General features: G+C 41.5%; 1 protein-coding gene across 3 annotated transcripts in view; it reads left to right on the top strand.

Annotated features, from left to right (window-relative positions):
• The first annotated feature begins 2,227 nt into the window (after positions 1-2,227).
• LOC122942295 (alpha-2-macroglobulin-like) overlaps positions 2,228-25,950 on the top strand; it is a 186,263-nt gene continuing 162,540 nt past the window's right edge. For 2 of the 3 annotated variants that reach the window (XM_044299829.1, XM_044299828.1), the window contains exons 1-2: positions 2,229-2,380; positions 12,741-12,924. In XM_044299829.1, the coding sequence (XP_044155764.1) occupies positions 2,310-2,380; positions 12,741-12,924 (255 nt within the window). In that variant the 5' untranslated portion in view covers positions 2,229-2,309. Of the gene's footprint in view, positions 2,381-12,740; positions 12,925-25,950 lie in introns of all 3 variants that reach the window. The other variant, XM_044299830.1, reaches the window with a different exon arrangement.

Here is a 25,950-nt window from a genome sequence, read left to right as displayed (position 1 = left end):
CCTAAATATCTGACAATGGACTGTTGCAGTGGTGGCTGACGTGAAGCCTGATTCTCTGCTAGGACATGCAGACTGATTCTCTGCCGACATGATGCCAGATTGTCTGTTACGGGACCTCTCTCCTCTGCCTGGGTGCTGGGCCTAAATTTATGAAAATGGACTGTTACAGTGGTGGGTGACGTGAAGCCTGATTCTCTGCTATGACATGAAGACTGATTCTCTGCTGACATGAAGCCAGATTGTCTGTTACGGGACCTCTCTCCTCTGCCTGGGTGCTGGGCCTAAATATATGACAATGGACTGTTGCATTGATGGCTGACGTGAAGCCTGATTCTCTGCTATGATATGAAGACTGATTCTCTGCTGACATGAAGGCAGATTGTCTGTTACGGGACCTCTCTCCTCTGCCTGTGTGCTGGGCCTAAATATATGCCAATGGACTGTTGCAGTGGTGGCTGACGTGAAGCCTGATTCTCTGCTATGATATGAAGACTGATTCTCTGCTGACATGAAGCCAGATTGTCTGTTACGGGACCTCTCTCCTCTGCCTGGGTGCTGGGCCTAAATTAATGAAAATGGACTGTTACAGTGGTGGGTGACGTGAAGCCTGATTCTCTGCTATGACATGAAGACTGATTCTCTGCTGACATGAAGCCAGATTGTCTGTTACGGGACCTCTCTCCTCTGCCTGGGTGCTGGGCCTAAATTTATGAAAATGGACTGTTACAGTGGTGGGTGACGTGAAGCCTGATTCTCTGCTATGACATAAAGACTGATTCTCTGGTGACATGAAGCCAGATTCTGTGTTACGGAACCTCTCTCCTCTGCCTGGGTGCTTGGCCTAAATTTATGAAAATGGACTGTTGCAGTGGTGGCTGACGTGAAGCCTGATTCTCTGCTATGACATGAAGACTGATTCTCTGCTGACATGAAGCCAGATTCTCTGCTATGGGACCTCTCTCCAATTGATTTTGGTTAATTTTTATTTATTTAATTTTTATTTTAATTCATTTCCCTATCCACATTTGTTTGCAGGGGATTTACCTACATGTTGCTGCCTTTTGCAGCCCTCTAGCCCTTTCCTGGGCTGTTTTACGGCCTTTTTAGTGCCGAAAAGTTCGGGTCCCCATTGACTTCAATGGGGTTCGGGTTAGGGATGAAGTTCGGATCGGGTTCGGATCCCGAACCCGAACATTTTCGGGAAGTTCGGCCGAACTTCTCGAACCCGAACATCCAGGTGTCCGCTCAACTCTAGTCACGAGCAAACGGAGGTAAGTATAATAATAATAGTGATAATTTACATAGGACTGTTTTGTATTGTAATTTTTACTATCAAATACCGCGATTAAGTATGGCTCCTTTCACACCTGCGTTCAGGTGTCCGCTCGTGAGCTCCGTTTGAAGGGGCTCACGAGCGGCCCTGAACGCAGCCGTCTGGCCCTAATGCATTCTCAGTGGAGGCGGATCCACTGAGAATGCATCCGCCTGCCAGTGCTCAGCCTCCGCTCCGCTCAGTGAGCGGACACCTGAACGCTGCAAGCAGCGTTCGGGTGTCCGCCTGGCCGTGCGGAGGCGAGCGGATCTGTTCCGCCTTACAATGTAAGTCAATGGGGACGGATCCGCTTGAAGATGACACCATATGGCTCAATCTTCAAGCGGATACGTCCCCCATTGACTTTCAATGTAAAGTCGGAACGGATCCGCTCAGGCTACTTTCAGACTTAGAAAATTTTTCTAAGTTCTAATGCAGACGGATCCGTTCTGAACTGAGCCACCATCTGCATTAATATGAGCGGATCCGTTCATAACCGGATCCGATCGAACGCAGGTGTGAAAGTAGCCTATGATTGCGGCATCTGACAGGTACAATAAACGTGAAGAGACTTAATCGCAGCTCCCTGTCATTGCACCCGCAAATTAAAAAAGAAATGTGCTTTGTGAAGAAGTAAGTCATTCATCACAAAGCAATTATTTATTTATTTTATTCGCGAAAGCAGCTGAATTGAATTTTCCAAACTTTACTTATCTCTAGTCATAAATGTCTATGTAGGAAGGGGTTAAAACTGCTCAATATCCATTGTACACATCTATTTCAATATATCCTGAAATCTGTCCCAAAATGTTTTCTTATCTTTGTGAAATCCCTCTAGAACCTTGAGCTGACCAGCTTGACAAATATTTGATGTGTTGAGTTTGCTGTGCAATCTTCATGCTGTACATACAATTGCAAGACCATGCGGGATATATAAGAGCGAGGCTTGCACATACACGATACGCTCTTATCCACTGCCCTCTCCACCTGCACAATCATGTCCTGGACTAGGACCTTTTGTGTGGGTTTGATTTTATTGCAGATCCTGGGGGCATCTGAAGGAACGCTGTAAGTACAATGGCTGTGTGCTATTTCACTATCACCTTTTCTGTAATACAGTAAGTACAGTATATCCGGCAGTCGGATATGCTCAGTATTAGTGTTATTACAGCTACTAGTCTGTACCCGAGTTAGCCAAAATGGCAGAATATGCCTCACGTATCCACAGCAGCCGGTCAGTTACCTCTGAGAGGTTGGGGGAGTCCGCTGTATTCTTTCATCGCTCCTGTTAGCCAAACCTTATGACATTGCTATATATTTAAAAAAAAACTTTTACTCACAGCAAAAACAACTCTCCTCTGGATTCACAAAGATCATACATTTTCGCAGCAGATTTCAATGCACTTGAATTGATGAAATCCATAGATTCATTTGCATCAAAACCTGCATTGAAATCTGCATGTAACACAGTAGAACTTATTAGCAGTTTATGGTGTGAACTTTCATGTAAATTTTGTGCTAAAAAGTTTTTTGATGTGTGTACTCACCCTTAGGGCTGTTTAACACGAGCGGATGCCGAGCGTGACATCCGCTGAGTGAATGACAGCCAAGACCCGATGCGGACAGCAGAGGCACGGAGAAGTAACATGACTGATAATGCTCCGTGCCTCTCTGTGATTTCTTTACTATGAAATCACCGTGAGATAAAGTTGTCACCGTGATTTCGTAGAAAAGAGGTCACAGAGAGGCGCAAAGCATTATCAATCATGTTAACGCTTCGTGCTTCTGCTGTCCGCATCGGGTCTTGGCACTCTTTCACGCAGCGGATGTCACGCTCGGCATCCGCTCGTGTGAAACAGCCCTTAGGCTTCATGCACACGACTGTATGTATTTCACGGACCCATTGATTTCAGTGAGTCCTTTGCATTTTAGGGCTAAGTATAGGACATGTGCTATCTTTTTGCTTAACAGACATACTGAAGTGGAAAGCACAAGCATCACCCGTGTGTTCCACAAAAAGATAGAATATATCCACAAATTGCACTAAATAGGTCTGTAGAAAAAATGCAGATGGCATGTGGATCTCACCCACAATTTGGGTACGCAAAAAAGGTACGGTTCTGCATGAGGCCTTAAGCGCATTTTCACACAGCATGTCATTTTGCCGTGTAGGTTTACTGTGGGACCATGGCAGATCTCCAAGGCTGATCTTTGGAATTCTATGGTTTGCAGTTTCCTCTACTGCGGAATCCACCCACAGATTTTTCCCATTTATTAGAACGAATCAGAGGCGTTGCTAGGGTCTCAAAAGAACAATGAGTGCCCCCAAAGTAATTGTGCTCCTCATAGCCCCACCAATAGTAATTCCCTTCTAGAATGCCCTTATTAGTAATACGGCCCCCTATAGTGCCCCCAACAGTGATATTGCTCCCCTATAGTGCCCCCATTAGTAGAAGAGCCCTCCAGTATTAATAATACCCTCACAGAGCCCCCAGTAGAAATAAGGCCCCCTATTCCCCAAGTGATAATAAAGCTATCTACAGACCCCTCAGTAGTAATGAGGGTCCCCATAGTGCTCTTAGTAGAAATAAGGCAGATCTATAAGTCACTTCTATAGAGCCCCCAGAAGTAATAGGAACATCTATAATGTCCCCTGGATCTGCAGTGCCCCCTGTAGTTATATTCCTCTCTCCACAATACAGTCCCATGAAAATAACATCACACCATCTCTCCTGCCCTCCAAAATACAGTCCTATGTAAATAACATCACTCCCCTCCCTTCAGCCCCTCCAACATACAGTCCCACGTAAATAACACTATTTCCCTCTCTCTGCCATAGAGTCCCATGTGAATAACATCACACCATCTCTCCAGACCCCTCCCATATACAGTCCCATGTAAATAACATCCGTCTCTATCTACAGCCCCTTCCAAAATACAGTCCTATGTAAATAACATCACCTCCTCCCTAGCCATCTTCAATATACAGTCCTAAGTAAATAATATCACCCTTTACAACATGCAATCCCATGTAAACATCATACCCTCAACATTCAGTCCCATGTAAATAACATCATTCCCCCACCAGCCACCTTCAACATACAGTCCCATGCAAATAACATCACTCCCTCCCTCAGAACCCTGTAACATTCAGTCCCATGTAAATAATATCACTGTCTCCCCCAGGCCCCTCCGACATACAGTCCCATGTAAATAACATCACTCCCTCCCATAGCTGCCTCCAATATACAGTCCCATGTAAATAAAATAATCCCCTCCCACAGCTGCCATGAATATACAGTCCCATGTATATAACATCACTGCCTCCCCCAGCCCCTTCCAACATACAGTCCCATGTAAATAACATCCCTCCCTCCCTTCAGCCCTAACAAACAGTCCCAGTTAAATAACCACAACTCTCAGCATTGCTCTGCCTCTCCCTTCACTTACCTCTCCTCATGTAGCAGACATCACCACAGCTTCTTCCCCAGCACTTCTCCTCTTCACTGTGGTCCTGTCCTTCACTGGTCACATGATGGAGACCTCATTGCAGGTCCTTCTCAACCACTGCCTGATTTACTGGTCACATGACCTGTGATGTCACCACAGGTCCTTCAGCTCTTCCAGTGCATTAGATTCAATTGTATTGCCCTCCTGAGAACAGCAATACAGTTGTATATAGCTGACAGGCAGGACATTCGGGGCCTGGGACAAAAGATCAGTGGCTCAGGCCACAAATGTTTTAAACTAGCAATGCACCTAGAACATTAATCATTGTTATCCCCACACAGTTTCCAAATGAAAAGCATGCCCCAAGAATTCATATTTCAGTTATTTTTTCACACATTGAAAAAAGTGAGGTGTTTTGTAGCCTGTTTGGATGCAAATACTGAACAATAAGAAAAAAACACAATGATAAAAATACTAAATGATTTCTGGATGTTCGGCAGTTATTCGAATTTAAACATTAGTCCAGTTCATTAATAATTTACAGTGCATCTTCTTCGAGCTTGTTGCAATTCCTCTACTTTGCTTGTTTTTCAGCCCATTCATTAGGGCAAATAAAAAACATCAAGGCTTGCTAAAAATCTCTTTTAACAACGATTCAAGTTTTTCAACATTCAAGTTGAGTTAATAAAAAGCTATAGATTAAAAAAAAAATTATATATATATATATATATATATATATACATATATATACAGTGGATATAAAAAGTCTACACACCCCTGTTTAGGCTACTTTCACACTGGTGTTTCTGGGTCCGCTTGTGAGATCCGATTCAGGGATCTCACAAACGGCCCAAAATGGATCAGTTTAGCCCTAATGCATTCTGAATGGATAAGGATCCGTTCAGAATGCATCAGTTTGGCTCCGTTCTGCCTCCATTCCGATCTGGAGGCGGACACCACAACGCTGCTTGCAGTGTTTTGGTGTCCGCCTGACTATGCGGAGCCAAATGGATCTGTCCTGACTTACAATGTAAGTCAATAGGGACGGATCTGTTTTCACTGACACAATATGGTGCAATTGAAAACGGATCCGCCTCCTATTGACTTTCAATGTAAGTCAAAACGGATCCGTTTGCATATTGTTCATGGTAATGCAAACGGATCCGTTCTGAACGGATACAATCGTTTGCATTATAGGTGCGGATCCGTTTGTGCAGATACCAGACGGATCTGCACCTAACGCAGGTGTGAAAGTAGCCTAAAATGTCAGGTTTCTGTGCTGTAAAAAAATGAGATAAAGATAAATAATTTCAGAACATTTTGTGACCTATAAACCGTACCACTCAATTGAAAAACAAACTGAAATCTTTTAGGTGGAGGGAAGAAAACAAAAAAATCTAAAATAATGTGGTTGCATAAGTGTGCACACCCTCTTATAACTGGGGATGTAGCTGTGTTCAGAATTAAGCAATCATATTCAAAATCATGTTAAATAGGAGTCAGCATACACCTGCCATCATTTAAAGTGCCTCTGATTAACCCCAAATAATGTTCAGCTGCTCTAGTTGGTCTTTCCTGAAATTTTCTTAGTCGCATCCCACAGCAAAAGCCATGGTCCACAGAGAGCTTCCAAAGCATCAGAGGGATCTCATTGTTAAAAGGTATCAGGAGAAGGGTACAAAAGAATTTCCAAGGCATTAGATATACCATGGAACACAGTGGAGACTGTCATCATCAAGTGGAGACAATATGGCACAACAGTGACATTACCAAGAACTGGACGTCCCTCCAAAATTGATGAAAAGACGAGAAGAAAATTGGTCTGGGAGGCTACCAAGAGGCCTACAGCAACATTAAAGGAGCTGCAGGAATATCTGGCAAGAACTGGCTGTGTGGTACATGTGACAACAATCTCCCGTATTCTTCATATGTCTGGGCTATGGGGTAGAGTGGCAAGACGAGAGCCTTTTCTTACAAAAAAAAACATCCAAGCCAGGCTACATTTTGCAAAAACACATCTGAAGTCTCCCATAATCATGTGGGAAAAGGTTTTATGGTCTGATGAAACCAAGGTTGAACTGTTTGGCCATAATCCCAAAAGATATGTTTGGCGCAAAAACAACACTGCACATCACCAAAATAACACCGTACCCACAGTGAAGCTGGTGGTGGCAGCATCATGCCAAGGGGCTGTTTTTCTTAAGCTGAAACTAGGGCCTTAGTTAAGCTAGAGGGAATTATGAACAGTTCCAAATACCAGTCATTATTGGCACAAAACCTTCAGGCTTCTGCTAGAAAGCTGAACATGAAGAGGAACTTCATCTTTCAGCATGACAACGACCCAAAGCATACATCCAAATCAACAAAGGAATGGCTTCACCAGAAGAAGATGAAAGTTTGGGAATGGCTTAGCCAGAGCCCAGACCTGAATCCGATTAAAAATCTGTGGGGTGATCTGAAGAGGGCCATGCACAGGAGATGCCCTCGCAATCTGACAGATTTGGAGTGTTTTTGCCAAGAAGAGTGGGCAAATCTTGCCAAGTCAAAATGTGCCATGTTGATAGACTCATACCCAAAAAGACTGAGTGCTGTAATAAAATCAAAAGGTGCTTCAACAAAGTATTAGTTTATGGATGTGCACACTTATGAAATCTTACTATTTTATTTTTATATTTTTTCTTCCCTCTGCCTAAAAGATTTCAGTTTGTTTTTCAATTGAGTTGTACAGTTTATAGGTCACATTAAAGGTGGAAAAAGTTATAAAATGTCACAGAAACCTGACATTTTAACAGGAGTGTGTGTGTATATATATATATATACCCTCTTCACATTCCAGCAATTCCACCATGCATAGATTTTCTATGTTTACACTTAGCATCATGGCAGGGAAAGTTGTTAAAAGGCAGAGACCCCATTATAACAGTAGTCCTCCAGCTCCTGATTTTTTGTATTAATGTGTCCTCTGTGATGAATGAACCATAACAATAGATTGTGAGTCCCATGAAGACCCATGCCTGCTATACTAGTTTTCCATGAGTCCCTATGGGTTTCTAAGCTGGCTGAAAATCTTTTACCCTTGTGAAATATCTCTGAAACCTTGAACTGACCTGTCAGTACCTAACAAATATTTGATGTGCTGGATTGCAGTACAATGTCCTCTGTGTGCATATACTGTCCGGGGGTGTAAAGACAATATAAAATATTAAAAATATTCTGGAGATATGAGCGGTTCCTAAAGAACAGGCCCACATCTATCTGACATTAATGGTATACAGTGCCCTGCAAAAGTATTCACCCCCCTAAAGTATTGACTTTTTCTGTTATTTTGTCCTATTTGTTATTTGATTCACAATAAATAAATAAACATCTTCAAAGTTGTGGGCATGTTCTGTAAATTAAATGATGCAAATCCTTAAACAATCCAGGTTGTGAGGCACCAAAATATGAAAAGGGAGGTGAATACTTATGCAAGGCACTGTATGCCATTAATGTCAGATAGATGTGGGCCTGTTCTCTAGGAACCGCTTATATCTCCAGAATGAAGTGAAGAAGAGCACACTGTGTATGTGCGGCATGCTCTACTTTCACTGCTATAGGAGTTATGGAAATAGCCCCATGGTGGTAAATGTAGAGTGCATCGGACATCCATGGCCACCTCTCCATTCACCACTATGGGAATGCCTGAGTGCAAGCAAAGTCTGCTGTTGATTGGCTAACCTAATGCCAAGCAGAGAAACTTTACAGAGCAGTGCCAACACAGTTATCCACAGGACTTTGTTCTGGCCCTGCATGTGACCTAACAGGGGACCAGCATCACCATAATGACCCCAGGCTCCAACTCTGTGAAGAGCTGCCAAAGTGACAGCAGGCTCTACACAGGAAAAGCACACTGTAAATTTACAAAACTGCACTATTTAATTGTTTTCTGGTTAAAGCGTATAGTGGCCTATTTCATTCCAACAAGAAATATATATTCTCAGGACACTTCTGCAGTTATTTCTGGTGAAAGAGTATAGGGGCGTATTTCAATAAAAAATGAAAAATATATACGCACTGTTGCAGTTATTTCCACTGATGGACAAACATCTGCCGGGACGGTTCGCAAGCACGATCGCGCAAACACTATCAAATGTTTGCAAACCGCAAGTTCATTCCATTCATTTTAATGGCAGGCGAACCTGAAAAACCTTCAGCTCATACTTGCAGTCAAGAAATAATTACTAGAAGTGCACAAAAAGTTAATGGGTTGGGCTGGGTGCCTTCCTAGTGCCTGAGAGGCTTTGAATAAAAAAAAAGCAGCTGTAGCATGCCCCTGACCCCCATGTACTGTGCCTGCAGCCACTTATTATATATTGTACCACCGCCATACCCCACTATGAACTGTGCCCGCTGCTGATTATTTTATAGTGTACCACTACCTTACCCCCATGAACTGTGTCTGTTACTGCCTCCTGCAATACAGGGGGTGTGGCAGTGGTACACTTACACTATATGACATGCAGCAGGCACAGTTCACAGTTGATATATATATATATATATATATATATATATATATACAGTACAGACCAAAAGTTTGGACACACCTTCTCATTCAAAGAGTTTTCTTTATTTTCATGACTATGAAAATTGTAGATTCACACTGAAGGCATCAAAACTATGAATTAACACATGTGGAATTATATACATAACAAAAAAGTGTGAAACAGCTGAAAATATTCTAGGTTCTTCGAAGTAGCCACCTTTTGCTTTGATTACTGCTTTGCACACTCTTGGCATTCTCTTGATGAGCTTCAAGAAGTAGTCACATGAAATGGTCTTCCAACAGTCTTGAAGGAGTTCCCAGAGATGCTTAGCACTTGTTGGCCCTTTTGCCTTCACTCTGCGGTCCAGCTCACCCCAAACCATCTCGATTGGGTTCAGGTCCGGTGACTGTGGAGGCTCGGTCATCTGGCGCAGCAACCCATCACTCTCCTTCATGGTCAAATAGCCCTTACACAGCCTGGAGGTGTGTTTGGGGTCTTTGCCCTGTTGAAAAATAAATGATGGTCCAACTAAACGCAAACTGAATGGAATAGCATGCCACTGTATGATGCTGTGGTTGCCATGCTGGTTCAGTATGCCTTCAATTTTGAATAAATCCCCAACAGTGTCACCAGCAAAGCATCCCCACACCATCACACCTCCTCCTCCATGCTTCACGGTGGGAACCAGGCATGTAGAGTCCATCTGTTCACCTTTTCTGCGTCGCACAAAGACACGGTGGTTGGAACCAAAGATCTCAAATTTTGTCTCATCAGACCAAAGCACAGATTTCCACTGGTCTAATGTCCATTCCTTGTGTTCTTTAGCCCAAACAAGTCTCTTCTGCTTGTTGCCTGTCCTTAGCAGTGGTTTCCTAGCAGATATTCTACCATCAAGGCCTGATTCACACAGTCTCCTCTTAATAGTTGTTCTAGAGATGTGTCTGCTGCTAGAGCTCTGTGTGGCATTGACCTGGTCTCTAATCTGAGCTGCTGTTAGGCTACTTTCACACTAGCGTTCGATCGGATCCGTTCTGAACGGATCCGATCATAATAATGCAGACGGAGGCTCCGTTCAGAACGGATCCGTCTGCATTATATTAGCATATAAAAGCTAAGTGTGAAAATAGCCTCGTACGGATCCGTCCAGACTTTCAATGTAAAGTCAATGGGGGACGGATCCGCTTGAAGATTGAGCCATATTGTGGCATCTTCAAACGGATCCGTCCCCATTGACTTACATTGTAAGTCTGGACAGATCCGCACGGATCCGCACGCCTCCGCACGGCCAGGCGGACACCCGAACGCTGCAAGCAGCGTTCAGCTGTCCGCCTGTCCGTGCGGAGGCGAGCGGAGCGGAGGCTGAACGCCGCCAGACTGATGCAGTCTGAGCGGATCCGCATCCATTCAGACTGCATCAGGGCTGGACGGAAGCGTTCAGGTCCGCTCATGAGCCCCTTCAAACGGAGCTCACGAGCGGACCGACGAACGCTAGTGTGAAAGTAGCCTTAACCTGCGATTTCTGAGGCTGGTGACTCGGATAAACTTATCCTCCGCAGCAGAGGTGACTCTTGGTCTTCCTTTCCTGGGGTGGTCCGCATGTGAGCCAGTTTCTTTGAGGCGCTTGATGGTTTTTGTGACTGCACTTGGGGACACTTTCAAAGTTTTCCCAATTTTTCAGACTGACTGACCTTCATTTCTTAAAGTAATGATGGCCACTCGTTTTTCTTTACTTAGCTGCTTTTTTCTTGCCATAATACAAATTCTAAATAGTCTATTCAGTAGGACTATCAGCTGTGTATCCACCTGACTTCTCCACAACGCAACTGATGGTCCCAACCCCATTTATAAGGCAAGAAATCCCACTTATTAAACCTGACAGGGCACACCTGTGAAGTGAAGACCATTTCAGGTGACTACCTCTTGAAGCTCATCAAGAGAATGCCAAGAGTCTGCAAAGCAGTAATCAAAGCAAAAGGTGGCTACTTTGAAGAACCTAGAATATGACATATTTTCAGTTGTTTCACACTTTTTTGTTATGTATATAATTCCACATGTGTAATTCATAGTTTTGATGCCTTCAGTGTGAATCTACAATTTTCATAGTCATGAAAATAAAGAAAACTCTTTGAATGAGAAGGTGTGTCCAAACTATTGGTCTGTACTATATATATATATATATATATATATATATATATATATATATATATATGTATATATATATATATATATATATATATATATACATATATATATATATATATATTCTGTAGATTATTTATTATATTATCTATAGATTATTTTTGTAGATAACACAGGATCCATTATTCCCAATAGGTGATTTTACAGCCTGTCTACTCCCTCTTAACATCTGCACAGGTCACAGAGCATGCCTAGAATAGTCTTCCATAAAAGTCAATGTGTCCCCTCAAGACTATTGTATCTATTGCTCATATGTTTTTCTAAACACACATAGGAACCTGAAAAAAAATTATAAAATAAAAAAACACGCTTTCTAAGAAAATATCTTTACCATAAATACTTAATATTTAAACTGTAATGCCTGTAGGTAGGGACATACATTTAGAGTGAGCCCTGACCTAGAACCTAGACCGCTTTCCCTACCTACTTGCAGTACAAGCCAAAGGTAGCAAGACTGCAACTGGTCAACAGTCTCTGTGCTACTTATGTGCAAAAACAGATGAACACCAAAAGACAAAACAACACTAAAACAGGGTCATACGTACATGGGGCAGAACCAGACAGGCTATGCAGTACCAAACAAGAGACAGAGAGTGGTCTAAAGACAACCCAAGATAAAAACCAGACAAACAACGCAGTACCAAACGAGAGACAGAGTGGTTAGAAGACAACCCAGGGTCAGAGGAACCAGCAATACGATAAACACAGGAACCAGGAATACAGCTAGAGAGTCATAAACTGGTGTCAGTGGCACTGGTGTATGGACAGTAATGGGTTTAAATAGAGAACCGAGTTCAAGAATCAGAGCCTGATTCATCATGACTTGGCGTTCCATTAGTCAGAAACATTAGCACATAGGAATAGAGCAGCTGAGCAATCAGCCGACTGCTTATCTCCTTCCGAACATGCTTGCTATGGAGAGGGACAGAGCATTGCATTCTGTTGCTAAGGATGCTGTCGCAGCCACAGGGAGCATAGCATAGCAGCACCTCTCCCCCTACGTGGCCACGAAGAAGCCAGAGATCGTGCCACTGAAACCCGGACAGGTGAATTTGTGACATAAACAATAGTTCATCTTTAATAATAACACATTACATTTGATACACTATAAATGCCCATATTGGAACTATGCAGTTTACATTTATTACCACTAAAGACAATAGACCTGCCATACTTAAAGGGATTGTCCCAATATAGTCCTTTATCTCCTTTAACTTTTTATAATGATATCATATCTTCCATGTCATCTTTTCCAGACACTTTGCTACCATCTTCCCGTCAGAGCTGCGTGCCCAGCATCCTGAACACATCTGCTTACAATTGGAGGGAGCTGAAGGTGAAAGCAATGTGAAAATATCTCTAACGTTGAATGACAAGGAGACCATCCTCCTAGAAAAAAACTTCCATGAAGACAACATATTCACTTGTCCTGACATTCAGGTAAAAGTAAATTTTGATAGCTTGCTGTGGGCAACAAGGACATTGCCTCTCTGGCACAATTATATATACATATATATATAAAGCATACTTTTATACCGTATATAAAATATATGATTGATATTTCCTAAACTGCATCTCTGGAGACTTAAAGAGGGAGGAGACCCTAATTTATGATGTCGATATACCCTAACAGGGAATACAGACAGTGCTTTTCTTCAACCAACAACCCAAGTTGCATAACTCTATAAAAGAATACCTGAAATTTTCATATCAGGCGCACTTTTACATCAAAGAAGCCTGTAGGAACATACTTTCTGGCAGGTCATGAAAGCCACATCTTAAGTCAATAAGTGATTTTAAAATTTCAGTTTGACTTTCAAGCAGAACATTGTGTGGCATTTCTCAAAAGATATGGCCTCCGCTGTTACCTTCCTCTTGTCCATTTTTTGGGTTTCCTTCACCAAGGAACAAACAGTAACAGGCATAGGCCTCCTATGTCTATAGGTAAATCCCAAAGTAGCAGTTATTTTCCAATTTTAGAAACAATTGCATCTGGTACCAGCAACCATCCTCTCCAACTTTTTGCATAGACAAAATAAATACACCTTTTAGATCGTTAGTTAGTATGGCTGCAGGGCACAAACTCCCTTTAAGCGCTAGGTACGTTGATAGGAAAGTGATTTAAAAGTGAAGGGAACGGTTATTTGGGGATTCAAATAGTCATTAGATAGCTCTGTCATTCAAGCTTTTTGTTATTGGGCTGCAAGTCTTATGTTGAAAAGCCTTTAGAGGCTTATGTCTTAGTATCTTATTTAGTACTACAAAAAAAAATATATACAGTGCAGACCAAAAGTTAAAATTGTAGATTCACACTGAAGGCATCAAAACTATGAACTAACACATGTGGAATTATATACATAACAAAAAAGTGTGAAACAACTGAAAATATGTCATATTCTAGGTTCTTCAAAGTAGCCACCTTTTGCTTTGATTACTGCTTTGCACACTCTTGGCATTCTCTTGATGAGCTTCAAGAGGAAGTCATCTGAAATGGTCTTCCAAAAGTCTTGAAGGAGTTCCCAGAGATGCTTAGCACTTGTTGGCCCTTTTGCCTTCTCTCTGCTCGATTGGGTTCAGGTCCGGTGACTGTGGAGGCCAGGTCATCTGACGCAGCACCCCATCACTCTCCTTCATGGTCAGATAGCCCTTACACAGCCTGGAGGTGTGTTTGGGGTCATTGTCCTGTTGAAAAACAAATGATGGTCCAACTAAACGCAAACCGGATGGAATAGCATGCCGCTGCAAGATGCTGTGGTAGCCATGCTGGTTCAGTATGCCTTCAATTTTGAATAAATCCCCAACAGTGTCACCAGCAAAGCACCCCCACACCATCACACCTCCTCCTCCATGCTTCACGGTGAAAACCAGGCATGTAGAGTCCATCCGTTTACCTTTTCTGCTTCGCACAAAGACACGGTGGTTGGAACCAAAGATCAGACCAAAGCACAGATTTCCACTGGTCTAATGTCCATACCTTGTGTTCTTTAGCCCAAACAAGTCTCTTCTGCTTGTTGCCTGTCCTTAGCAGTGGTTTCCTAGCAGATATTCTACCATCAAGGCCTGATTCACACAGTCTCCACTTAACAGTTGTTCTAGAGATGTGTCTGCTGCTAGAACTCTATGTGGCATTGACCTGGTCTCTAATCTGAGCCTCTGTTAACCTGTGATTTCTGAGGCTGGTGACTTGGATGAACTTATCCTCCACAGCAGAGGTGACTCTTGGTCTTCCTTTCCTGGGGCGGTCCGCATGTGAGCCAGTTTCTTTGTAGCGCTTGATGGTTTTTGTGACTGCACTTGGGGACACTTTCAAAGTTTTCCCAATTTTTCGGACTGACTGACCTTCATTTCTTAAAGTAATGATGGCCACTCGTTTTTCTTTACTTAGCTGCTTTTTTCTTTCCATAATACAAATTCTAACAGTCTATTCAGTAGGACTATCAGCTGTGTATCCACCTGACTTCTCCACAACGCAACTGATGGTCCCAACCCCATTTATAAGGCAAGAAATCCCACTTATTAAACCTGACAGGGCACACCTGTGAAGTGAAAACCATTTCAGGTGGCTACCTCTTGAAGCTCATCAAGAGAATGCCAAGAGTCTTAAAAGCAGTAATCAATGCAAAAGGTGGCTACTTTGAAGAACCTAGAATATGACATATTTTTAGTTGTTTCACACTTTTTTGTTATGTATATAATTCCACATGTGTAATTCATAGTTTTGATGCCTTCAGTGTGAATCTACAATTTTCATAGTCATGAAAATAAAGAAAACTCTTTGAATGAGAAGGTGTGTCCAAACTTTTGGTCTGTACTGTACGCATTTCACTTCTGAAGTTATTTCTGCTGAAAGCGTATAGGGGCATATTTCAGTAACAAAGAAAAATATATACGCACTGCACTGTTGCAGTTATTTCTGGTGAAGGCGTATAGGGGCGTAATTCAGTACAAGAAATATATGTAAACATACTGCACTGTTCCAGTTATTTCTGGTGAAAGCGTATATGGGCAAATTTCAATAAAATAAGATAAATATATACGCACTGCACTGTTGCAGTTGTTTCTGGTGAAAGCGTATAGGGGAGTATTTCACTAAAATAAGAAAAATATATACACACTGCACTGTTGTAGTTTTTTCTGGTGAAAGCGTAATGGGGGCATATTTCAGTTAAAAAAGAAAGAAATTATATAAGAACTGCACTATTTAATTGTTTTCTGGTTAAAGCGTATAGTGGCCTATTTCATTCCAACAAGAAATATATATTCTCAGAACACTTCTGCAGTTATTTCTGGTGAAAGAGTATAGGGGCGTATTTCAATGAAAAATATATACGCACTGTTGCAGCTATTTCCACTGATGGACAAACATCTGCCAGGACGGTTCGCGAGCACGATCGTGCAGCTCATATTTGCAGCCAAGAAATAATTACTAGAAGTGCACAAATAGTCCCACAACATGCACAAAATAGGTGCAAACTACTACAGAAACACCCCGCTTCTATCAGTTTTTTTGGGAGGCGACTGGTATATCACACCAGTTATAATGATATTTTCCAATACCGTTTGTCACTGTGTGTAGCAGAGGGAACGCAGCAAAACCGCAAACAAATGCTGCAGTACCCAAATGCACTATAAAGAAAGTATATTAGTATGTAACACCCCGCTTCAATCAGTTTTTTTGGGGGGTGACTGGTAAATCACACCAGTTATAATTATTTTTTCCAATACAGTTTTTCACTGTGCGTAGCAGAGGGAACGCAGCAAAACAGCAAACGAATGCTGCAGTACCAAAATGCACTATATAGAAAGTATATAATTGGTATACAGCCCGCTTCTATCAGTTTTTTGGGGGGCGACTGGTATATCACACCAATTATAATTATTTTTTCCAATACCGTTTGTCACTCTGTGTAGCAGAAGGAACGCAGCAAAACAGCAAACAAATGCTGTTGTATCCAAATGCACGATATAGAAAATATATTATTGGTATTTAACACCCCGCTATCAGTTTTTTTGGAGTGGCGACTGGTATTTCACACCAGTTATAATTATTTTTTCTAATTGCGTTTGTCACTCTGTGTAACTGCAGTATCGCTGCAGAACCGCTCACCACTGCTGCACAATACAAATCCACTATAATATGCTTTCTATGTTAGAAAGTATATTATAAGTGTATTACACCCCTCTGTACTGCACACCTATCAATAGTACACCTACACCAGTCCTTAAAAGGACTTTTGTGGACCTATTTGATAGCGTTTTGGTTCGCCGCGAACCACAAGGCCATCTCTAGTTATTTCTGTTGAAAGTGTATAGGGGCTTATTTCAGTAAAATATAATAAATATATATGCACTGTACTGTTGCAGTTATTTATGGTGAATGTGTATTGGGGCTTATTTCAATAAAATAATAAAAATATTTACGCATTGCACTGTTGCAGTTATTTCTGGTAAAAGCGTATAGGGGTGTATTACAGTAAAAAAAGAAAAATATATTCTCTGTGCATTTCTGCAGTTAATACTGCTGAATGCGTATAGGGTGTATTTCAGTAAAATAAGAATTTTTGTATTTCTGGTTAAAGCGTACAGAGGCCTATTTCATTCCAACAAGAAATATGTATTCTCAGGTCACTTCTGCGGTTATTTCTTGTGAAAGCGTATAGGGGCGTATTTTATTAAAAAAAGAAATATATATACGCACTGCACTGTTGCAGTTATTTCTGGTGAAAGCATATAGGGGTGTATTTAAGTACAACAAGAAATATATATTCTCAGTGCATTTCTGCAGTTAATTCTGATAAAAGGGTATAAGGGGATATTTCAGTAATATAAGAAAAATATATAAGCAGTGCAATGTTGCAGTTATTTCTGGTGAAAGCGTATAGGGGAGTATTTCACTAAAATAAGAAAAATATATATACACTGCACTATTGAATTGTTTTCTGGTTAAAGAGTATAGTGGCCTATTTCATTCCAACAAGAAATATATATTCTCAGGTCACTTCTTCAGTTATTTCTGGTGAAAGAGTATAGAGGCGTATTTCAGTAAAATAAGAAAAATATATACACACTGCACTGTTGTAGTTATTTCTGGTTAAAGCGTATAGGAGCGTATTACAGTACAAAAAGAAATATATATTCTCAGTGCATTTCTGCGGTTAATACTGGTGAAAGCGTATAGGGGCGTATTTCAGTAAAATAAGAAAATTATACAAGCTCTGCACTGTTGCAGTTATTTCTATTAAAAGTGTATAGGAGCGTATTTCAGTAAAATAAGACAAATATATACTTACTGCACTGTTGCAGTTATTTCTGGTGAAAGCGTATAGGGGCGTATTTCAGTAAAATAAGAAAAATATTTACGCACTGCACTATTTAATTGTTTTCTAGTCAAAGTGTATAGTGGCGTATTTCATTACAACAAGAAATATGTATTCTCATGTCACTTCTGCGGTTATTTCTGATGAAAGCGTATATACACTTTTAGGGAGTTTCTACTCTAGGGGTGCATCAGTGGGGCTTAAAATGGGACATGGTGTAAATAAACCGGTCCATAAAAATCAGCCTTCCAAAAAACAAACTGCGCACCTTCCACTCTACGCCCTGCTGAGTGGAAGGTGCGCAGTGGTGAAAAGGGTATTCAAAACTGATTTTACATACGTTGTTAACCCTTTAGGTGTTGCACAAGAGTTATTGGCAAATGGGGATGAAATTTGAAAATGTCATTTTTTTGCCTAAATTTAAATTTTAACCCATTTTTTCCACTAACAAAGCAAGGGTAAACAGCCAAACAATACTGTATCTTTATTGCCCTGACTGCCGTTTACAGAAATACCCAATATGTGGCCATACACTACTGTACGGCCACACAGTGGGGCGTAGAGTGAAAGGTGCGCCGTTTGGTTTTTGGAGGGCTGATTTTTATGGACCGGTTTATTTACACTGTGTCCTGTTTCAACCCCCTGAAGCACCCCTGGAGTAGAAACTCCCTAAAAGTGACCCCATTTTGGAAACTACGGGATAAGGAGGCATTTTTTGGGGGACTAATTTTACGGTAAATATGATTTTTGGTTGCTCTATATTACATTTTTGTAAGGCAAGGTTAACAAAAATTGAAATTCTGAAATTACATCTCCATTTGCCATTAACTGTTGAGGAACACCTAAAGGGTTAATAAAGTTTGTATAATCAGTTTTGAATACCTTGAGGGGTGTAGTTTCTTAGATGGGGTCACTTTTAGGGAGTTTTTACTCTAGGGGGGCATCAGGGCGACTTTAAAAGGGACATGGTGTCAATAAAATAGGCCATCAAAATCGGCCTTCCAGAAACCATGTCGGTCCTTTCCTTTTGCTGCCTCCCTTTTACTGATACAGCAGTTTACTTTTTTTTTTTTTTACAATTAATTAGGTTTTTGACTATATTATCCTTTTTGATACAAAAAAAATGTTTTGTATCTCTAAAGTCTAAGTGTCATTTTTTAAATTTTTTTATTGTCCAATTATCTTATGTGGGGACTAATTTTTTGCGGGATGAAGGGACAGCTTTATTGGCACTATTTTCGGGGCTAAACTTTTTGTTATGTAAGGTGACAAAAAAATCTTTTTTTGCACCTATTTTTTTTTTGACCGTGTTAATCTGGGGGGTTGGGTCATGGGGTATTTTTTATAGAGGAGATTCTTACGGACGTGGCGATACCTAATAAGTCTACTTTTTTTACAATTATTTAGGTTTTTGACTATATTATCCTTTTTGATAAAAAAATAATAATTTGTATCTCTAAAGTCTAAGTGTCATATTTTTTTTATTTTATCCGATAATCTTATGTGGGGGCTCATTTTTTGCGGGATGACACGACGGTTTTATTGGCGCTATTTTGGGGGCTATATGACTTTTTGATCGCTTGCTATTAAACTTTTTATTATGTAAGGTGACAAAAAAAACTTTTTTTGCACTTTTTTTTTTGTTTCTGGACCGTGTTAATCTGGGGGGTTAGGTCATGGGGTAGTTTTATAGAGGAGATTACTACCGACGCGGCGATACCTAATATGTCTACTTTTAATACATTATTTTAGTTTTTTTGGGTGTCTTAAGTCTGAGAACCAGTTTTTTTTATCTGATGTCAGTGCTAAATTGGGATAAAAATTTAGTACTTGATGGAAGTGTGATACTCCCTGAAGCCACCGTCAATGCAGAGGCCTGGATGATCGGGGCACATGTCGCACTGAGTAGTGGTGTCCTTCCGTATCCCCCTCCTGCGAAACACTCTGCACTTTTGGGGACCACACCTGGAAAGTGTTGGCCAGGGACGATCCGGGCGCCTACAGTGCCCAAGGTACTCCGGCCTGCTCTTTCCTGGTCTAAAAAGATCAGGGCCTTGAGGACTGCCTCATAGAACTGGAGGAATGTCCCTGTGCTGCCAGCGCTCCGGGACAGCACAAAAGAGTTGTACATGGCAACCTGTACCAAGTAGACCGCAACTTTTTTGTACCATGCCCGGGTTTTGCGCATGGCGTTATATGGCTTGAGGACTTGATCCGAGAGATCAACTCCTCCCATGTAGCGATTGTAGTCGACGATACAATCGGGCTTGAGGTCCGTTGCCGCAGTACCTCGCACAGGGACAGGGGTGATGCCATTACCATGAATTGTGGACAGCATAAGGACATCCCTCTTGTCCTTATACCTGACCAGCAACAGGTTTCCAGTGGTAAGGGCACGGGTCTCACCCCTGGGGATAGGTACCTGGTGGGGGTGGGCAGGGAGGCCGCGTTGATTTTTCTGCACGGTCCCACAAGCGGACGGGGATCTGGCGGCAAGGGACTGGAACAAGGGGATACTGGTATAAAAGTTATCCACGTAAAGGTGGTAACCCTTATCCAGCAGTGGGTACATAAGGTCCCACACAAGTTTCCCGGTAACACCCAGAGTGGGGGGACATTCTGGGGGTTTAATCTGGCAATCTCGCTCCTCGTATACACAAAATTTGTAAGTGTACCCTGAGGTACTCTCACAAATTTTGTATAGCTTCACTCCATACCTCGCACATACTGGCGGAAAATGAGTCTCCCCTTGAACACAATGAGAGACTCATCAACCGCGACCTCCCTTCCAGGTACATAGGCCTCCATTAATTTGGCCCCAAAGTGATCAATGACCAGCCGTATCTTATACAGACGGTCATAGGCAGGATCACCTCGGGGGGGGGGGGGGGACATGCTGCATTATCGGAATAATGCAGACATTTCCGTATGGCCTCAAACCGGAAGCGTGTCATGGCCGTACTGTAAAATGGGGTCTGGTATAGGACGTCCCCATTCCAGTACAGCCTGACACTGGGTTTCTTGACCAGGCCTATAATCAGCACGAGGCCCCAAAATGTCCTCATTTCAGCTGCACTGACCGGCGTCCAGCCACAGGGCCTGGCCAAAAAGGAGCCCGAGTGTTGAGCAATGAACTGTTGAGCATACAGGTTCCTATGCTCCACTACCAGATTTACCAGTGGGTCACGGAAAAAATGACAATAAAAGTCATATTCAGTGTAGCCCACTGTGGAAATCTGGATTCCTGATTGGCCTACAAAATCAGGAATCACGGGCTCGTATTGCTCTGGGCTACACCAGACAAGTTCACCGGCAGGGTGCTCCGGTGGATTTAACTGGTGGGCCGGGAAACCAGTACGAGCCCCAGAGCTGCTCGTACTAGTGTGGGCCACAGGGTCCCTAACATGGCGGTCCCCTTGCTCCGCCGTCTTGGAGGCTCATCATCATCGCTAGATGATGAGGAGGATGCGGATGACAACAGGAATGTGGGGTCATCCTCGTCCTCACTGGGACTCTCGGAGTCGGAGGCAAGCTGGGCGTATGCCTCCTCGTCCGAGAACGTCCGGTGGGCCATAGTGAAGTGTGTGTCTGCGTGTACATGTGCGTGTGTGTAAATCTTTATTTGGTGTGCGTGTGTGTGGGGGCACGGGTGTTCACGAACTCACCCTAAATTTCACAGAAAAAAATAAAAAATAACAAAAAAAAGAGCAAAAAATTTTTAAAAAAAATTCAAAACCGCTGATTAACCGTCCGAAATTGATCAGCGGTGGGGTGTGTGATGCGCTAACAGTGGCCGGACGCTAAGAGTGCCGGCCAGAGTCACCATACACAAAAAAAAAAAATGCACCACAAAAAAGTGCGCCCTAAGTCCTTAAGAGGTTAAGAAAAATATATTATTAGTGCATTTCTGAAGTTAATTTTAGTGAAAGCGTATAGGGGCGTATTTCAATAAAATAAGAAAAAAATGTACACACTGCGCTATTTAATTGTTTTCTAGTTAAAGTGCATAGTGCCCTATTTCATTACAACCAGAAATATGCATTCTCAGGTCACTTCTGTGGTTATTGGCGTATTTAATAAAAAAAAAATATAATAAGTTATTTCTGTTGAAAGTGTTTAGTGGCGTATTACTGTAAAAAAAGACAAATATATACTCACTGCACTGTTGCAGTTTTTTTCTGGTGAAAGTGTTTAGGAGCGTATTTCAGTAAAATAAGACAAATATATACTCACTGCACTGTTGCATTTATTTCTGGTGAAAGCATATAGGGGTGTATTAGAGTAAAAAAAGAAAAATATATTCTCAGTACATTTCTGCAGTTAATTCTGGTGAAAGTGTATAGGGGCATATTTCAGTAAAATAAGAAAAATATATTCTCAGTGCATTTCTGCTGTTAATTCTAGTAAAAGCGTATAGGGGCGTATTTCAGTGAAATAAGAAAAAAATGCATGCACTGCACTGTAGCAGTTATTTCTGGTCAAAGCGTATAGGGGCGTATTTCAGTAAAATAAGAAAAAAATGCATGCACTGCACTGTAGCAGTTATTTCTGGTAAAAGGGTATAGGGGCGTATTTCAGTAAAATAAATAAAATATATATGCACTGCACTGTTGCAGTTATTTCTGGTCAAAGCGTATAGGGGTGTATTTCAGTTAAATAAGAAAAAAAAATATGCATTGCACTGTTGCAATTATTTCTGGTGAAAGCGTATAGGGGCGTTTTACAGTAAAAACAATAAAAAATATATTCTCAGTGCATTTCTGCAGTTAATTCTGGTGAAAGCGAATAGGGGCGTATTTTAGTGAAATAAGAAAAATATATACGCACTGCACTGTTGCAGTTATTTCTGGTGAAAGTGTATAGGGCTTATTACAGTAAAAAAATACAACTTTATTCCCAGTGCATTTCTGCAGTTAATTCTGGTGAAAGTATATAGTGGCCTATTTCAGTCCAACAAGAAAAATATATGCTCAGTTCACTTCTGCAGTTATTTCTGCAGTAAAAAAAGAAAAATATATATACGCATTTCACTGGTGCACCACTTATTTGTGGCAAAAGCGTTCAGTGGCCTATTTAAGTAAAGAAAGAAAAATATATATGCACTTCACTGGTGCATTTATTTCTGGTGAAAACATTTATTGGCATATTTCATTACAAAAGGAATAATATATTCTCAGTTCACGTCGGCGGTTATATGTGTTGGAAGCATGGCTGGGAGTCAGCAGGATGGCAGCAGTGGGAGGTCGAGAGCCAAAGGTGCCCAGGGTAGAGCACCTGCTTCGCAGCAGCCTACCTGCCTGGGAAGTAGTGGTGCAGGGGTTCGTGGAAGTAGCAGCTGTAGCAGTCAGTCAGTTCGGCGTTTATATATGTTTTTTTGTATTTCAGGAGCGGTTATATGTGTTGAAAGCGTTTAGTAGCCTATTTCAGTACAAACAGAAAAATGCATTCTCAGTTCACGTCAGCAGCGGTTATATGTGTTGAAAGCATTTAGTGGCCTATTTCAGTACAGACAGAAATATACATTCTCAGTTCACGTCGGCGGCGGTTATATGTGTTGAAAGCGTTTAGTGGCCTATTTTAGTCCAAACAGAACAGAAAAATGCATTCTCAGTTCACGTTGACGGCGGTTAGATGTGTTGAAAGCGTTTAGTGGCCTATCCTAATTCAGTACAAACAGAAAAATACATTCTCAGTTCAAGTTGGAGGTTAGATGTGTTGAAAGCATGGCTGGGATTCAGCAGGGTGGCAGCAGTGGGAGGTCAGGAGCCAAATGTGCCCAGAGTAGAGCACCTGCTTCACAGCAGCCTACCTGCCCGGGAACTAGCAGGTGTTCACCGGAACGCTCCATGACCTTCCCAGGAACTGCTGTCAGGAGCAGCTGTTCATTTCTGAGACGTCCATATAGTGCGAGGGGAATCTGAAGACCCTTTCCATCTCCGTGCTCCGTTAAATGTGGTAAAATCTTCATTGAAGTATTTTGGTGGAAAAAGACATTTTATTCAGTGTTCAGGGCTGCACTTATATGCGTTAAAATCTTTTGTGAATTATTTCGGTGGAAAAACAAATTTCATTCAGCGTTCAGCGCTGCACTTATAAGCAGTAAAATCTTTTGTGACTTACAAACCGGATTCCCAAAAAGTTGGGACACTAAACAAATTGTGAAAAAAAAATGAATGCAATGATGTGATGGCAAATGTCAATATTTTATTTGTAATAGAACGCAGATGACAGATCAAACGTTTAATCCAAGTAAATGTATCATTTTAAAGGAAAAATACGTTGATTCAAATTTTTTACGGTGTCAACAAATCCCCAAAAAGTTGGGACAAGTAGCAATGAGAGGCTGGAAAAAGTAAATTTGAGCATAACGAAGAGCTGGAAGACTAATTAACACTAATTAGTTCAATTGGCAACATGATTGGGTATAAAAAGAGCTTCTCAGAGTGGCAGTGTCTCTCAGAAGCCAAGATGGTTAGAGGATCACCAATTCCCACAATGTTGCGCAGAAAGATAGTGGAGCAATATCAGAAAGGTGTTACCCAGCGAAAAATTGCAAAGACTTTGCATCTATCATCATCAACTGTGCATAACATCATCCGAAGATTCAGAGAATCTGGAACAATCTCTGTGCGTAAGGGTCAAGGCCGTAAAACCATACTAGATGCCCGTGATCTCCGGGCCCTTAAACGACACTGCACCACAAACAGGAATGCTACTGTAAAGGAAATCATAGAATGGGCTTAGGAATACTTCCAGAAACCATTGTCAGTGAACACAATCCACCGTGCCATCCGCCGTTGCCAGCTGAAACTCTACAGTGCAAAGAAGAAGCCATTTCTAAGCAAGATCCACAAGCTCAGGCGTTTTCACTGGGCCAGGGATCATTTAAAATGGAGTGTGGCAAAATGGAAGACTGTTCTGTGGTCAGATGAGTCACGATTCAAAGTTCTTTTTGGAAATCTGGGACGCCATGTCATCCGGACCAAAGAGGACAAGGACAACCCAAGTTGTTATCAACGCTCAGTTCAGAAGCCTGCATCTCTGATGGTATGGGGTTGCATGAGTGCGTGTGGCATGGGCAGCTTGCATGTCTGGAAAGGCACCATCAATGCAGAAAAATATATTTAGGTTCTAGCACAACATATACTCCCATCCAGAGGTCATCTCTTTCAGGGAAGACCCTGCATTTTTCAACAAGATAATGCCAGACCACATTCTGCATCAATCACAACATCATGGCTGCGTAGGAGAAGGATCCGGGAACTGAAATGGCCAGTCTGCAGTCCAGATCTTTCACCTATAGAGAACATTTGGCGCATCATAAAGAGGAAGGTGCAACAAAGAAGGCCCAAGACGATTGAACAGTTAGAGGCCTGTATTAGACAAGAATGGGAGAGCATTCCTATTTCTAAACTTGAGAAACTGGTCTCCTTGATCCCCAGACGTCTGTTGAGTGTTGTAAGAAGAAGGGGAGATGCCACACAGTGGTGAAAATGGCCTTGTCCCAACTTTTTGGGGATTTGTTGACACCATGAAATTCTGATTCAACATATTTTTCCCTTAAAATGGTACATTTTCTCAGTTTAAACTTTTGTTCCGTGATTTATGTTCTATTCTGAATAAAATATTAGAAGTTGGCATCTCCACATCATTGCATTCAGTTTTTATTCACGATTTGTATAGTGTCCCAACTTTTTTGGAATCCGGTTTGTATTTCGGTGGGACAAAAAATGTATTCAGCGTTAAGCGCTGCACTTTTATGCAGTAATTATTTTTTTATTTTTTTCGGTGGGAAAAAAAATTGTATTCAACGTTAAGCGCTGCACTTAAATGCGGTAAAATCTTTTGTGACTTTTTTCGGTGGAAAAACAAATTTCATGCAAAGTTCAGTGCTGCAGTAATATGTGGTAAAATCTTTTGTGACTTAGTTCGGTGGAAAAAAAAATAGTATCCAGCGTTAAGCGCTGCACTTATATGTGTTAAAACCTTTTGTGAATTATTTTGGTGGAAAAACAAATTTATTGTAGCGTTCAGAGCTGCAGTTATATGTGGTAAAATCTTTTGTGCATTATTTCGGTGGAAAAACAAATTTCTACCTCCTCCATTAACTTCCTCCTCTCTTCTTTCTCAGCCCCAATACACACACTGA

Source organism: Bufo gargarizans, chromosome 6 (assembly GCF_014858855.1).
Source record: "Bufo gargarizans isolate SCDJY-AF-19 chromosome 6, ASM1485885v1, whole genome shotgun sequence".
Lineage (NCBI taxonomy): Eukaryota > Metazoa > Chordata > Amphibia > Anura > Bufonidae > Bufo > Bufo gargarizans.
This window is presented reverse-complemented; position numbering and strand designations above follow the sequence as displayed.